The sequence below is a fragment of the Poromitra crassiceps genome (assembly GCF_964638095.1).
Source record: "Poromitra crassiceps genome assembly, chromosome: 10".
Classification (NCBI taxonomy): Eukaryota; Metazoa; Chordata; class Actinopteri; order Beryciformes; family Melamphaidae; genus Poromitra; species Poromitra crassiceps.
Window position 1 is genome coordinate 5,786,873 of NC_139631.1, and position 17,249 is coordinate 5,804,121.

At 46.2% G+C, this 17,249-nt stretch overlaps 1 protein-coding gene and 1 pseudogene across 2 annotated transcripts in view; both read right to left on the reverse strand.

The window, feature by feature from the left end:
• The window catches only part of adamts3 (ADAM metallopeptidase with thrombospondin type 1 motif, 3), a gene marked incomplete at its 3' end in the record, with an annotated part of 142,869 nt that overhangs the window by 90,067 nt on the left and 35,553 nt on the right, over window positions 1-17,249 (reverse strand). The window contains exon 4 of the mRNA XM_083644987.1: window positions 3,573-3,729. Coding sequence (XP_083501113.1) covers window positions 3,573-3,729 — 157 coding nt within the window. The remainder of the gene's footprint in view (window positions 1-3,572; window positions 3,730-17,249) is intronic.
• Window positions 9,137-13,082, reverse strand: LOC310783722 (THO complex subunit 1 pseudogene; annotated as a pseudogene). Its single transcript has 2 exons — window positions 11,194-13,082; window positions 9,137-9,166 (listed from the first exon to the last, which is right to left on the reverse strand). The product of its transcript is annotated as a THO complex subunit 1 pseudogene (transcript).

Below are 17,249 nucleotides of genomic sequence, written 5' to 3' on the forward strand. Positions count from 1 at the left end.
AGTTTAGTTTAGTTTATTTAACAAAATTCAAATACAGGATAAAGAAACCATATAAATTACATTGTCAGGGATACATTAGCACGATAAAGTCCAGGACTTATTTCCATCATGGTCCCTGGTGGGCCATCAGTCCAACCCTGCTCTCAAGGTGCTTAGTAATTTAGATGAAGAAGAGTATTCGATCACCACAGACGCACTCAAACCACAGGTTATTTTCAGCGAATATAACTAAATGACAACCGTGGCCTCCTTCCTGATTTCATCCGATCCTACTGAGCAGCTCATGTCCGAGTGCTGATGTTCTACCTTCATCTGTCCACTGCCTTCCCTAAATGGCTGTTATTAGAAAAGGAGGACTGCCACCCATATAACCTGGGGGGCATCATTTTACCCCCCCCCCAGACTTCCCAGGTCTAAGTATCGGGGGAATGCAATAATACACGCATCAACATGCAATAATACACGCATCAACATGCAATAATACACGCATCAACATGCAATAATACACGCATCAACATGCAATAATACACGCATCAACATGCAATAATACACGCATCAACATGCAATAATACACGCATCAACATGCAATAATACACGCATCAACATGCAATAATACACACATTGATTGACATCTGAAAACAGCTGAGCAAACACTCTAAAACCTGAGCTCTTTAGCGCCCCTGATGCCAATCTATGGTAACCCTTCATCTGCCCCTTCCACAAGAAAAGTCATGAGAATACTATGAATATGTAGTTTGTAATTACCGACCCTAAACTACATCACTCAAAGTAGTTAACTAAAAAGCTACTGATTTGAATGTAATTAAACTACCACACAACTACTGCAAAATTGTAGTTAAACTAGTAATTGAACTACATGTAGATAACTACTCGTCAAAACACTGCAAAACCCATACAAAGAAACTAGGATGCATGCACAAGGAGGATTGTGTGCTGAGATTTTGTTCCGGTCAAATGCGGGGCAAATTGCGCTCTTACATATCACCAGGAAGCCACTTTTTGTCAGCTTTTCCCCAGAGCCTTTACTTTCATCTAACGCGTGCTTCTCCACACGGAATGAATGGTGCTGATCCGAAAACACCCCGGCCACGCACGCTCCGTCCTCACTTCAGGCGGATTGTAATGGGGAGCAGCAACTCTCTCTGTCTCTCCTCTCTCTCTCTCTCTCCTCTGTTTCTGTCTACCTCTCTCTCTCCCTCCTCTCTCTCCCTGAGGAGCACATTCACAGAGCATGTTGACTTAGGCTAGCAGCACTCTGGTTTATGGTCCAACGTCACAGAAAACGTTCAATATCCCTGATTTAAAGGTGAAGACAAAGTAAGCTACAATCAATGTACAAGCGGTAAACAGATGTATACCGTATTGCTCAGTCCATCGTAGGATCAATACTGGAGGTGCTAGGTACTTGTATCTGTAAGAAAATAATGTTTGTCCAACCCCGTGCTGAGTGGAGGTCAACTGTTCAGACTGAAATACACGAAACAGGGCGGCAAATCATCGCTTATGGATGCAAGAGGATTCCTGTGGTTTTTCATGTTTGGGGAAACAGCAAGATCAGATACACAGAGGCGTGCAGACTGCAGCAGCGTGTGGCGTGTGCTGTTACTATTATGAAATAGAGTTTTTGGAAAAAGCCCTTTCATAGTCCTGTTGCAACACAGCTGGCAGCCGCCCAGGATGACCAGTCTGCTGATGATGAGTGGAGAGAAGAGTTCACCCAAACATTTAGATTCAGTCACTATCTACTCCTCCCCGTGCCAGCACAAACTCCAATGAGTGCTCCTGCGTCAAAGATCTCACCAGGAGTTCTCCAGGCTCAAAAAGGTTCAAATCGAGTTTTCCTGCATTGTATTCAGCTTCAGCATTGAAAAATAAAAATGCACTCACAGAGTGATCACAGACTTGGATGATGCTATTGTTGGCCTTTCTGAAGCTTAAAGGACTGCCCTCTATTTTTCTGTAATTGTTTGGATGAAAGCTTCTCCGGCAGCAAGCCTGGAGACATCCTGATGAGTTGTACGAAGTAAAACAGTCGTATATGAGTATGTACTGGGCTGGCACGAGCTCCTGAGCATGAATTGATAGTAGTGGGCGAATTTTATTTTGACAAATAATTTCATTTGGACAACCAGGGCAAATCTACAGCACATCAGTTAGTGTGGAATGGACGATCTTCTCTGCTGACATGATGAGTGCATTTTGACACAAACAGCCCGTCGTCGAGTGTGGCGACGTCGTATCTGACAACGAAAAGATATTCTGAATGTTACATTGAATATCTCTGGAACGCTAGGGCGAATTCAATTCATGTGTCTTTTCTTCTCCCTCCGAAAGCTAAGGGCTGCACAGTTCGTACTAGGAGGGCTCCCTTCAGACGCTTTCTAATCCAGCCTTGAACTACAATGTCCTTTTCAAGACTAATAACTTATTGGGTGGAAAAAATGAAAGGACTTCTTTGTGAAAAATGTTAATAGTTTTGCAAGTTATGTTTTTTTGCCCATGATCAGGTTTCCTGCAGGTACAACAGGTGCACTGCTTCAGGATGCAGGTACAGCAGGTGCACTGCTTCATGATGCAGGTACAACAGGTGCACTGCTTCAGGATGCAGGTACAGCAGGTGCACTGCTTCAGGATGCAGGTACAACAGGTGCACTGCTTCAGGATGCAGGTACAGCAGGTGCACTGCTTCAGGATGCAGGTACAACAGGTGCACTGCTTCAGGATGCAGGTACAACAGGTGCAATGAAGCTTCAGGATGCAGGTACAGCAGGTGCACTGCTTCATGATGCAGGTACAACAGGTGCACTGCTTCAGGATGCAGGTACAGCAGGTGCACTGCTTCAGGATGCAGGTACAACAGGTGCACTGAAGCTTCAGGATGCAGGTACAACAGGTGCACTGCTTCAGGATGCAGGTACAACAGGTGCACTGCTTCAGGATGCAGGTACAACAGGTGCACTGAAGCTTCACGATGCAGGTACAACAGGTGCACTGCTTCAGGATGCAGGTACAGCAGGTGCACTGCTTCAGGATGCAGGTACAACAGGTGCACTGAAGCTTCACGATGCAGGTACAACAGGTGCACTGCTTCAGGATGCAGGTACAACAGGTGCACTGCTTCAGGATGCAGGTACAACAGGTGCACTGCTTCAGGATGCAGGTACAACAGGTGCACTGCTTCAGGATGCAGGTACAACAGGTGCACTGCTTCAGGATGCAGGTACAACAGGTGCACTGCTTCAGGATGCAGGTACAACAGGTGCACTGCTTCAGGATGCAGGTACAACAGGTGCACTGCTTCAGGATGCAGGTGCACTGCCAGTCACTATCTGGAACCAGCTTATTTAATGTACTACGCTTTTCATTCTCTATCTATTCTGATATAAAGGCGTCTGATTACTGCTTGAAATGTGTTTCTTAGACAAATATAAATAGTAAAGTTGATCCTTCGACTTTCCATCAAGGCAAAGGGCAGCTACAAACGTTAAGAGTGTGTTGTAGAGTGTGGACAGTTGAGTTCCTCCATGCTGGTGGTGGGGCAGCCAGCCTACCTTGCAGCTGGTAGTCCACAGAGATGTCGGAGGGCGCTTGCAGCAGAGCTGACCTGCGGTAGACCACGTGCACGCGGCCCTGGTCTTCCTGCTCCTGGGTGCCTCTCTCCAGAGGCTCGATGAAGTATTCATCTGAGTTGGTCCGGATCATCCCAGCCTGCAAAACACAGCGGGGAAATGAGCCATGACACTCACACAGTACTGCGGTACTGACAGGTAGATATATAGATAGATAGATAGACAGACAGACAGACAGACAGACAGACAGACAGACAGACACATGGCTGACTGATAGTTGAATACTTACTGTGATATATTAAACATATCCAGTTATAATAACATTTAATATTTGTACAGCACTTTTCAAAATGCAGACTTTTCAAAGTAATTTAGATACAAATTTAAACAATAAAAACAATACACGTAAACAATGCAAGAATCAAAACAGTTGACAAAAAGTACTTTACAGGAATAGGAAGAAAGAATAAAAATCTAATCTAATCTCTGTGTGTGTGTGTGTGTGTGTGTGTGTGTGTGTGTGTGTGTGTGTGTGTGTGTGTGTGTGTGTGTGTGTGTGTGTGTGTGTGTGTGTGTGTGTGTGTGTGTGTGTGTGTGTGTGTGTGTGTGTAGATGGGATCTGAGCATCCTTTTAAAACCAAACACCCCCCCCCCTTTTGATGGAACAAATATTGCTTGGTAGACAATTCCAAGACGCTGTAGACCATATAAGTGTTTTCTTCATGTGGTTGGTTTTTGATCTGGGTAAAGTCATCTGACCACCACAAATGCAGCAAAGAGCTCCAAAATTGATTGTGAGTTATTGTGTTCACAACAGAGACACAGAGAGAAAGACAGATGCACAGACAGACAGACGCACAGACAGATGCCCAGACAGACAGACGCACAGACAGACGCAGACAGACAAGACGCACAGATAGACAGACGTACGCGCACATGGCACGCACGCATGCACGCACACGCACGCACACACAGACACACACACACACACACACACACACACACACACACACACACACACACACACAGACACACACACACCAGCTAATGTTACATGACAATTTCCTAAATCAATAATTGCAATTTCTCTGATTAATGTCACAATCCGCAATCAAATAAATGTGCGTGTTGCAAATGTCACATCAGAATGTCATTCAGGCTCTTTTACATCACTCGGCACTGAGACTTACTTGCTTTAATACTTCAGTATGGCAGGAGAGACTGTTTTGGTCTTAGTCTGATGTTTATCTGTTATTTATTCATTCATGTGATGTATTTGTACATGTTGTTATCTCCACCAACAGAGTTGGCTAGGAGGTTATGTTTATATCTACAGTATCTATCTATCTATCTATCTATCTGTCTGTCTGTCTGTCTGTCTATCTATCTATCTATCTATCTGTCTGTCTGTCTGTCTGTCTGTCTGTCTGTCTGTCAGCAGGATATCTCAAAAAGTTATGGATTTGTAGGAAAGTTGGCAGAAAAGCAGGTCACGGTCCAACTTAGAACTGATTAACTTTCCACACCCACTGGCCAAAAGGGGCGTGGCATTGTTCAATCACAAAAAGGCGCTTAACTTCCAAACAGATTCACGTTAACACCACAAACCTTTGTGGGAAAGTTGGCAGAGGTACGCGCTCTACTGAGTGCCCTCCGAGTGAGTCTTTTAAACCCTGGCTGCAAACCTAAATTAATTCCGTCAGGACAGTTATAGTTGAGGTTGAATTGAAGTGTCATGGTATACATATAGCGGTAATGCAAATTTTAATGAGCTCAATCAGACTGTGCAGGAAGACAGCACTGTGCCCAGGAAGACAGCACCATGCCCAGGAAGAGAGCACCATGCCCAGGAAGACAGCACCATGGCCAGGAAGAGAGCACCATGGCCAGGAAGACAGCACCATGGCCAGGAAGAGAGCACCATGCCCAGGAAGACAGCACCATGGCCAGGAAGACAGCACCATGGCCAGGAAGACAGCACCGTGCCCAGGAAGACAGCACCATGCCCAGGAAGAGAGCACCATGGCCAGGAAGACAGCACCGTGCCCAGGAAGACAGCACCGTGCCCAGGAAGACAGCACCATGCCCAGGAAGAGAGCACCATGGCCAGGAAGACAGCACCGTACCCAGGAAGACAGCACTGTGCCCAGGAAGAGAGCACCATGCCCAGGAAGACAGCACCGTGCCCAGGAAGAGAGCACCATGGCCAGGAAGAGAGCACCATGCCCAGGAAGACAGCACCATGGCCAGGAAGACAGCACCATGCCCAGGAAGAGAGCACCATGGCCAGGAAGAGAGCACCATGCCCAGGAAGACAGCACCGTGCCCAGGAAGAGAGCACCATGCCCAGGAAGACAGCACCATGGCCAGGAAGACAGCACCGTGCCCAGGAAGAGAGCACCATGCCCAGGAAGACAGCACCATGGCCAGGAAGACAGCACCGTGCCCAGGAAGAGAGCACCATGGCCAGGAAGAGAGCACCATGCCCAGGAAGACAGCACCATGGCCAGGAAGACAGCACCGTACCCAGGAAGACAGCACCGTACCCAGGAAGACAGCACCGTGGCCAGGAAGAGAGCACCATGGCCAGGAAGAGAGCACCATGCCCAGGAAGAGAGCACCATGGCCAGGAAGACAGCACCATGGCCAGGAAGACAGCACCGTACCCAGGAAGACAGCACCGTACCCAGGAAGACAGCACTGTGCCCAGGAAGACAGCACCGTGCCCAGGAAGAGAGCACCATGGCCAGGAAGAGAGCACCATGCCCAGGAAGAGAGCACCATGGCCAGGAAGAGAGCACCATGCCCAGGAAGACAGCACCATGGCCAGGAAGACAGCACCGTACCCAGGAAGACAGCACCGTACCCAGGAAGACAGCACCATGCCCAGGAAGAGAGCAGGGTGGTTAAAGAGCCCCATCATGATTTAATGTTTAACTATCAAGTTGACCCATTAGCATGTCTGTGAGTTGCCTTGGCAGGGAAAATGCAGTGTGTGTGTGTGTGTGCATTTGTGTCTATGTGTGTGTGTGTGTGTGTGTGTGTGTGTGTGTGTGTGCATTTGTGTCTATGTGTGTGTGCATTTGTGTCTATGTGTGTGTGTGTGTGTGTGTGTGTGTGTGTGCATTTGTGTCCATGTGTGTGTGTGTGTGTGTGTGTGTGTGTTGTGCACCTGCATGTACACAGAGCTGCCTCTCAGAGAGCTCCAGTGGAATGTGCTCTAGCTCTCCATCCAGCTCCACACAGGCCTTTACCTGGCCATGGGCCTCTTCACTGAGCAACCCCCACACACACACACACACACACACACACACACACACACACACACACACACACACACACACACCTCATTTCCAACTCCAACTAAAAACTCCCCCAAACATTGCCCAGATTACACTGCTGCCCAAACTCTGGTTAAAGGCTTTATTCAGGTCCACAAGCAGCAGCCACCTTTGATTTAGGACTGGGCAACATAGTGATATCAACTAGTGCCCCTAGTGTTCGCCCATCCCACATCATGCTCTCTCACTCTTGACCCCTGACCCCATCCTCCCCCTTGAAATTGGACACTGCACAGCACCAACCGCACTCACCACACAATTCCGAGTCGACGCCGAGGTCCATTGGACGGTTCTCGAGATAAACCGCTTTTTGGGTTGGCAGTAGGTGGCGCTATGACTGTGCTGTGCTGTCTGAAGAATTGCACAAAATTCGTTACCGCACTCTGCCGGGGTTCCCAGCAGTGCACTCACTCCCTGAGACAAGGTGCCACGACAATCACCTGAAGCTCCTATTAGCAATACCAAAGAGCTTGTGGTGGACTAGCAGAGGTTAGTCTCAACGCCAGACCCATGAGAGTTCTTAGGCTGATACACTACGTTACTGCATGCTGCAGAGCTCTCTCTGGGTCTGGGACACTTTCCCTCAGAGGGCTGGTTATGGGAGGGAACCATTCACTTGGCCAGTCATGTCAGTGATGGCTTCAGTCCTCTCCAATCAGTAACGACTTTGCGATCAGACAACACGGGAGGCGCAGCCCATTTTTCGAACCGCTCTCTCATCGGTGCTACGACCTGTCACTCATTCAATTTCAACCCGCCTTCAAAACCAGCAGTGGCTGTTAACTGGCACAGACTCACTTATGTAGTATGCGGAGCGCAGCGATTCTAGGTAATATTTGAGTTTGGGGAGAGACTAAGCAGAGGTAAAAGAGGCCCCCTGTCCTGGTTGTCATCCAGGGAGAGGAAGCGAAGAGGGTGGACTCATACAACTATCTTGGGCTCCAACTCAATAATTAATGTGTTTATTAGGTCAACTTAAAGCAGCTACGAGCAACTTTTTCGATTGTTATTAAACAGTATAATTACAATATTGATGCATCACATCTTACCTACAGTATAATAGTAGCTGAGACCAAAGCCGTGTGAATCGGAGATTGCTCCCTTGGATGATTATTAAGTCTGTGTCTGTCTAAACTCGCGTCAACAGGGGGCTCTCTCTCTCTCTCTCCTTACCGCCGGCCCGGCTACCCGGAAGTGAAATGCGGAAGTGAAACCCGGAAGTGAAACGCAGCTGCCTGCCTACCCCGTTCGCGCTGCCTAGCAACATAACATAAACAATGTGAATGCCACGCATACTCTCGCGAACATCTCTCGTTATATTCAGCAGGTTTTTTGGAAGTTATTTTGTGGTTATGGCCGAAGTGGCTGCTGCAAACCGTTTCATTTCACTTTCGCAAACATTATGATCTCACAGTGAAGTTGACCTTTGAACCTTTAGATATAAAATGACATGACTTCATAATTTTTATCCTCAGATGTGTGGAATTTTGTCATAATTGGCGTAAGAATTCTTGAGTTATGGCCAAAAACGTGTTTTGTGAAGTCACAGTGATCTTGAAATTTGACTTCAATCAGTTCATCCTTGAGTCCAAGTGGATGTTTGTGCCAAATTTGAAGATATTCCCTCAAGGCATTCCTGAGATATCGCATTAACGATAATGGGACGGACGCACATGAGGTCACAGTGACCTTGAACTTTGACCTTTCACCACCAAAATCTTGAATCCAAGTTTGTGCCAGATTTTAAGAAATGACCTCAAGGCATTTCAAACATGTTTGAAAACCTCTTGATTTCTGACTTGGTGAAGCCCCGACGCAAGTTTTTCCCCCTCAGATCTTGAAAACTCAACAAGAGCTAACTCAGGCTTAAAGTACAGTATTGTAATGCGCACCCAGCTTAAAGTGAAGTTGGACTTTGGTAGTACTTAGGGTTGTTCATCTTCCTCCAGGATCAAGCCCCAGAACTGGCGATTGTTATCCGTTGCTCCGGTAGATGAGATTGGATAATCGGGTTTTTCTCTCCCTCCATTCACTGCCATTGTGGAGCCAAACAAGTCTGAAAATAGCACGTCTAATGAAGACGCTGGTTCAGTTTGAACAAAAACGTTTTGCTGTTACACTTGTTCTATCTGAAAGGTTTAATAAGCTGAGCGCTCTCCCTGCAGTTTTCAAGTCGGAAAAGGCTGTTGGTCTCAGTATCACCAATCAACGCTGTTGTTCCGCTGTGGCTGCAGTCTTCACATCACAGGGAGAACGCAGCAGAGCACAAGTCTGAAAATAGCACGTCTAATGAAGACGCTGGTTCAGTTTGAACAAAAACGTTTTGCTGTTACACTTGTTCTATCTGAAAGGTTTAATAAGCTGAGCGCTCTCCCTGCAGTTTTCAAGTCGGAAAAGGCTGTTGGTCTCAGTATCACCAATCAACGCTGTTGTTCCGCTGTGGCTGCAGTCTTCACATCACAGGGAGAACGCAGCAGAGCACGCGCCGTTACGCTGCGCAATTAGCCACTAATTGCTATACAGTCTCGTGCCAGCCTGTTGTGAGTACCGTGGAACGGCTAAAATAGTTAAACAAGCGATTTGCGAGTATCTTCAAAAGCAGGAAATAAATGAATGACAGAACAGATAACATTAGCCTAAATATTACACAAAATGCATTTACAGATTTTGATAGTGACAAAGGAGACGCCGGATCCAATCAAACAGGTGCCAGTCCCAATTTGGGAGGCCCCGTATCTTGTTCCCGGCAGGGTCTGGCACAGATTAAGCCCTGGCGATACCACTGTTTGTATTGTCACAATCTGCTTTCTGCAGAATCGGTGTGATTTTCTGACCTGTTTCACCACACAGTGGCAGTGAATGGAGAGAGTAAAAAACAACAATTATCTCATACCGGAGCAACAGATAAGAGAGAAAAGCCAATTTGGGGATATGTCATGACCAGGCATCAGTCTGACGAACAATAGGACTCTGGAACAGACGGCCGATATTACATGGTTAATGGAAGTACTCCCGCCTACTGAAATGGCTGTGGGTGGGCTGGAGGCCAGACTGATCTGCAGAACGAAAAAGAATGTGAGTTCATGTGATAAGTCTGGTTTTACCAGGCTAGTGTGACCTGTTTATAGTAATATGGGAATAAGCCAGACATCAGGTTTCTTTCTCATCATCTGAGCTTACAGTAATCAGGTGTCTCATCATCAGAGTCTGAGCTTACAGTAATCATGTTTCTCATCATCAGAGTCTGAGCTTACAGTAATCATGTTTATCATCATCAGAGTCTGAGCTTACAGTAATCAGGTTTCTCATCATCAGAGTCTGAGCTTACAGTAATCAGGTGTCTCATCATCAGAGTCTGAGCTTACAGTAATCATGTTTATCATCATCAGAGTCTGAGCTTACAGTAATCAGGTGTCTCATCATCAGAGTCTGAGCTTACAGTAATCATGTGTCTCATCGTCAGAGTCTGAGCTTACAGTAATCAGGTGTCTCATCATCAGAGTCTGAGCTAACAGTAATCATGTTTCTCATCATCAGAGTCTGAGCTAACAGTAATCATGTTTATCATCATCAGAGTCTGAGCTTACAGTAATCAGGTGTCTCATCATCAGAGTCTGAGCTAACAGTAATCATGTTTCTCATCATCAGAGTCTGAGCTAACAGTAATCATGTTTATCATCATCAGAGTCTGAGCTTACAGTAATCAGGTGTCTCATCATCAGAGTCTGAGCCGACAGTAATCAGGTTTCTCATCATCAGAGCCTAAGCTAACAGTAATCAGGTTTCTCATCAGTAATCAGGTTTCTCATCATCAGAGTCTGAGCTTACAATAATCAGGTTTCTCATCATCAGAGTCTGAGCTTACAGTAATCAGGTGTCTCATCATCAGAGTCTGAGCTGACAGTAATCATGTTTATCATCATCAGAGTCTGAGCTTACAGTAATCATGTTTATCATCATCAGAGTCTGAGCTTACAGTAATCAGGTTTCTCATCATCAGAGTCTGAGCTTACAGTAATCAGGTTCCTCATCATCAGAGTCTGAATTTACAGTAATCATGTTTCTCATCGTCAGAGTCTGAATTTACAGTAATCAGGTTTTTCTATCCCAGTTATGAGTAACCGGGTTAATAATTGATTTCTCTGTGCATGTAAACTAAGCCACTGCTGGGCATCATTTCTCATAATCATTACCATGGCTGTTTTACAAAAGGAGTAGCTATAAACTACACTGCAAGAAACTGTTGAAAATACATGGAGAACCGTGGAGAACTTCTCCACCGTAACCTGTGTTCCCTCACTGTCCTGCCAGGCCACCAGCAGCAGCTTGGCCTACATGTCAACATCTTCATTATCCATCTCAATCTCCCGCATGTCCGCAGCCTTCATCCAGCTGCCCGGCCAGGCTCTACCACTGGGCGTCCAGTTTGGCTGCTATGTCATCCATCTGCTGGTTCGTCATCAGTCATTGCACTCTGAGCAGATTGTCTCCATTGTCGTCATCATCATCGTCCTCTCATGTCTTGATCTCTTCAGAGGGGATGTCCTTTGCCCAGTTTGACAACCATGCTGTCCAGGTAGTCCGCCAGGCTCTTGAATTTCTGGTTGGTTGGCTGAAAGAAGTGTGGACTCCTCCTGGACAGTAGCCTCAGAGCGCACCAGCCGTAGTTTGAGTTCCGCACAACTTTGTGCTCGTTCTCCACCATATTAGCTGGGTCAGCCTGTTCAATCGCCTCCGCAAAGAATTCATCAAGAGATGGCATGAACTCCCTGCTGTCTGACTTGCAGGACTCCATGTTGTCATGGTTCAGGTTGCACAGTCTGGTCAGCTCGTCATTTCCCATGAAGATCTTGCGGGCCGGGCCTTTTCCCAGGAAGTCATCTGGAGCTTGTCTTTTCCTGTTGGGCCTCTTGGGTTTGTCATCTCCCGTTCTCTCTTTCACAAAGCTTGGGCATCCCTCATTTTTCCAAGCTTTCCAGCTCTCCTCTGTGTTGAGGATATGTTCGACAATGGTGGCAAACTGGTCTCCGTCAGGTGGGATCTCTCTCAGCAGCTGGTAAACCAATTTGGTTGTGTCTTCAATCCATCTAGTCTGGTCATCATTCAGAACGCAGCTGGAGCTTTTGAACTTGACTTGGCCCTTCAGGTACTGGAAGAGGACGAGGTACTGCAGAAGGATGTGCCGTCTGAAGTTGCTGTCGCCGAGCTGCAAGTCCATCAGCTTCTCACATGTGAGGAACTTGGCAAAGTAGACGTGTTCTCCTCCAGATGCTGTCAGCTCCTCCAGCTTTCTCTTAGACACATGCATGTCATCCAGCTTGTAGCTCTTGAATAATGCCAAGGTCTCATCTGAGCACTTGAGGAACGTCGTCCAAGAGAATTTATCGTAACACTGCACTGGGTTCCTGAAGTAGTCCTGCAGTGTCCAGAACCTTCTGTACAAGTTGTAGTTGATTGGAATGGAACATGGTGCGTCCTCTCCCATTTCTCCCTCCTCTACCTCCATTCCCTCTTCCTTTTCTTCTGTGTGCTTCTGTCCAAGAGTACCTTCTTGTTCATTGTTGTGTAATACTGTGATGTTATCCAGATTGAACTGACTCTGCAGATCGAGACCTGATTTCTCAGAAAGAGGGAAGAGGCGGGCCAGGAAAAGCTGGATCCGCCCGCAGAATACCGTATTCTGGGTTTTGGACAGCCTCCTCAAGAGATCGTTACACATCCTCAACAGGTAGTTCTTCCCAGCAGTGTAAAAGGAGTTCGACCTCCAGGTGGAGACATTCTCCTCAACAAAAGAGAATATGGTGTCACACTGGTCAAGAGGAAGGCAGTCCAGCACATCTCCCAGCAGAAGGAAAGGAGTTGTAGCGGTGCATATACCCTCTGTAACTGCATCAATGCTAAGGTAGATGAGAGCCAGGTAGTCACCGCAGCTTGCCAGGTAGTCACCGCAGCTTGCCTTCTGTTCAACAATCTGATCAGCGAGAACGCCCCTCAAAGCTTGGTCAAGTGTGCTTTTCTTTTCCAACTCATTTCCAGGGATCTGGTTGAAAGCGTTTACCAAAGGTTTGCTGGTTTTTACAGTCAGAGCATTCGTGGCCGATGCCGTAAATTTGTCTTTAGCGTTGACAAAATTAAATATGGACGGCAGCATCCTTTGCACGACAGCAACCTGAGGATTGAGATTACATTTAAACATTTATGACATCACTGATGAGTCACTGATGACATCATCACCGGTGACAACACTCACTGATGACATCACAATTGCTTGAGTGACATCACAATCGTTGAGTGATGTCATACCCACTGATGATGTCATGCCCAATAATTGTCAAGTGGTGGCCAGAGCAATGACATCATCGCCATCGTCGTCGAGTGGTGGCCAGAGCATGCCCAGTCTGAGCACTTGATGATGAAGAGATGAAGAGGCAGGCCAGGAAAAGCTGGATTCGCCCACAGAGATAATTAGTTTCAACTTCAATAAATTCAACCATTCCATCCAAATTCAGAAAACAATTTAAATTCAGTGGTCTGTTGGAACAATCATCACTCTCAATCTAAGTCATTTACACAAATACAAGATCTCAAGTCAAGAATTTAGAAACCTTTTCAAGTTATCAAAGTACAAGTCAAAGTCAAGTCCCAAGCCACCAGAAGCCAGGTCAAGTCAAGTTCCAGGTCTTCTCACAATCACATGCATCAAGTCCATGTCATGTACTGTAACTCCAATCCCCTCCACTGGTACATAATGCATATCCAAAGACATGTAGAAGTAGAACGTGACTGCAATGGATTCCTGATGGTCAAGCATCTTGAGCCGCACACTGCTTATTATGCAACTGCAGTAGATCACAATATAAAGGATGAGAGATGATGGGAGATACTGCATAAAAACTCAATCCTGGGCACCATTTACAAGATAGCACACATTTCCAAATTAAATCTTGATTAGACAACTATAGTGAGAAGTAGAGGTTATGGAAAGTCAAGTCAAGTCAAGTTTATTTGTATAGCCCTAATTCACAAGCATGTCCCAGAGGGCTTCAAAGAAAATATGTCTAGCTAATTCTAGCTGACACAACAGTAGCAAATTACAGTAGTAATGATAACACATTGAACAATTGATAGAGAAATATAGAAAATATAGAAATATAGGAGAGAGCAGAGGAGGGAGGGGGGAGGGAGAGCGGGGGAGGAGAGAGCAGGGAGAGGGAGGAGGTGGGGAGGGAATAGGAAATGTGGGGGAGGAGAGAACAGGGAAGGAGAGGTGGGGAAGGAGCAGGGGAAGGGGGAAAGAGAAAGAGAATGGGTGCCATGCTTTAGAATAGTGTGGGGGGAGAGTTCAGGAAGGGGAGGAGGTGGGGAGGGAGAGCAGGGGGAGTGAAACATGAATGGATATGGATTGTAGTGCAGGAAAGAATACTACATTGTTATTACAAGAATAATATTATATTACATTTGATTACACAAATATTACATGTTACATTGCTATTCAAACACTTCTCATTATGGGGGACAGAGGGCTTTGATGATGATGTTGCTGTGGGGAAATCAGCAACTACCCAAACCTTCTTGTTAAATAGGAGGAGATGAGCACCAACATCAGCCTAACTTGACTGAAATGTGAGAACATGCCATGTAGCTGCCATGAAGCTCGAGTTCAGGTGTTAAGGATGCATGACAAATACATGTAAAAAGAAAAAAGACCACGGTAGCAAACATTTCAACATTTACATTTCCCATGTTTGTTAAGCTTGGTTGCGGCAGGGATTTCCTCTCGTGCTCTTTGTTTGCATTGATCTTATACTGTAGCTGGGGGAATCCCTCTTATAGCTGGGGGAATCCCTCTTATAGCTGGGGGAATCCCTTGCAGATCCGGATTGTTAACATTCTGCATGTCAGCAGAGATTCTCACGCTGACATGCAACTTGCCAAGCGACCTGCCAATTACAAGTAATAGATATTTGAAGACAAGGTCGGTGGATTATCCAGTCAGAATGGCTCCTGGTGTCCTGACCCCAGCCACCGGTCACACTGCTGCTATTTGTCATCTTCCTCCTTCATTGACTCTTGGGCTTGCAGCCAAACAAGAGTGCTGACATGACAGAGCGCTGAGGCCACACCCATTTTCTCCCCAATTGTATTTGGACAATTCCCCCTGTCAAATTGTCCCCGTCGTTGCTCCACCCCCTCTACCAATCTGGGGAGAGTTGTAGACTAGCACCATGCTTCCTCAGATACATGTGAAGTTATCAGCCGCTTCTTTTCACCCGACAGCGAGGAGTTTCACCGGCAGGACGTAGCACATGGGAGGATCACACTATTCCCCCCAGTTCCCCTCCCCCACAAACAGGTGCCCCCCGACCGACTAGAGGCGGCACTACTGCAGCGACCAGGACCCATATCCGGGTTCCCACCCGCAGACAGTCAATTGTGCCTGTGTGGATGCCTGACCAAGCCGGAGGCAACACGGGGGCTCGAACCTGCAACCCTCATGTTCGTATGCAGGGAATCTACCGCTGCACTACGGAGGCGCCCTGCGTGAAATGTATTTGAAATCAAATTGAATTGAATGTTGTTCTCTCTAATCTCCTCCCCCGTGTGCAGGAGTCAGAAAGCGAGCAGAAAGCCCAACATCTCAGAAGTTAATGCAATAATCAATCTAGGCCCTCAGCAGCTCATTTGTTTTGGTTTGTCAGCCACTCATAACCATCTCTCAGTAGGTTTGTCAGCCACTCATAACCATCTCTCAGTAGGAAATGAAAGCCAGACGTGCACATCGTCTACCCAGACACTTCGCACACAAACTGATCATATAATTAATTGGATGAGACGTATGCATCACATCACACGCGAAGACGAGAATTCTCTCTGTCACTGTCCAACTGCGACCATCTGAGCAGCTAATGAAAAGTGAGAAAGCCTTCTCGGTGCTTGGGACCTAGCAGAGCCAAACGGTGTGAGACAAAGCCGGGAGATGAGATGAGGTCTACCTCCTGAACCCTCGGCATCCACAATGAGAGCGAGATTTCAATTCTGATTAAAGCGCTCCACATGATGTCACACAGCTGCAGATTGTAGCAGATTTGAGATAAAGAGATCGTGATGACGAGAGACATCGCTGCACACAATTTGCATTTTCACTCAATGGTGCTCATAATTGTATATTATAATTTCATGAACTTTGGGGTGAGAGAGTAACTGGGCCAGCTCTCTTCAGTACAGTGTGTTTCATTAGTGTGACAGCTTGTTATCTAGGCTTGTCTGGGAGGATATAAAACAACTTGTTAAATCCCTACATTGCTTTAGCTAAACCTGCAAAAAGAGAGAGAGAGAGAGAGCAATGTGTAATTCACCTGCTGCATACATGCTCACTCTCTCTCTCTTCAAGCCAAAACTCTTCCCTCTCTTGATTGCAAAGCCGTTGCTATAATCTGTTTCTAACAACTCACTGAACTTCCCTACTACAGCTGTGCAGCAATCTCTGACATGGGGGACAACTGTCATGAGCCAAAAGACTCATTCTGAAGGAATGGAAGTCCTCCTCCTCCTCACCTTCTTTTCAAGTGTGGTTGACGGACATGATCTCTGTTGTACAGATGGAGACACTCAGGTCCCTGAGAACCAACTCACTTGGAAGGTTCTCAACTATCCAGCACCCGTTTTTGGCCTCCTTCAACGAGGTTAAGAATGACCAGTGACTGAGGTTAGGGGTGACGGATGGCCCCGCCCGGCCGGTATCTCATGGACCCCTTGCGTGGGATCCCATGCACATTATTTTATATATATACAGTATATAAGCACCTTATTCAGCTGATAGCGCCACATTGCAATGTTGAATGTTGATGTATGTTTTTTTCTTCTTCTTTCTTTCCTTTCTTTTCCTGTGTCTGAGCCTGTTTGTCTTGTCTTGTTTTGTTGTAGAAATTGAAAATAAAATATATATAGAAAAATCTGTTTCCACCAAAACAAGTGCTCAGCCCTCACCCACTTGACTGGAAACAGACTCTAAGCAAATTGGATACGGCTGTCCTGAAATTAATTTCTCATCCATCATCTTAAAATAGAGAAATTGCATAAAAAGACAGTAATTAATGCAATAAAACAAGAAAATAAAAAGGCTTTCAGCTAATTGCAAAGCTTTTCTAGGACAGGGTGAACTGAACCAGGCTATGCATCCAGGTAACATGAATACAAGTGTTTGTGTTGTAAAAAAGTGGCATTATCCATTGACTGAATTGACTGATAATGGTTCCAGAAACGATCCCGTGTGTTTCCCTCTCTGATCAGGCCCAATGTCTGCTTTCAAATCAGAAAT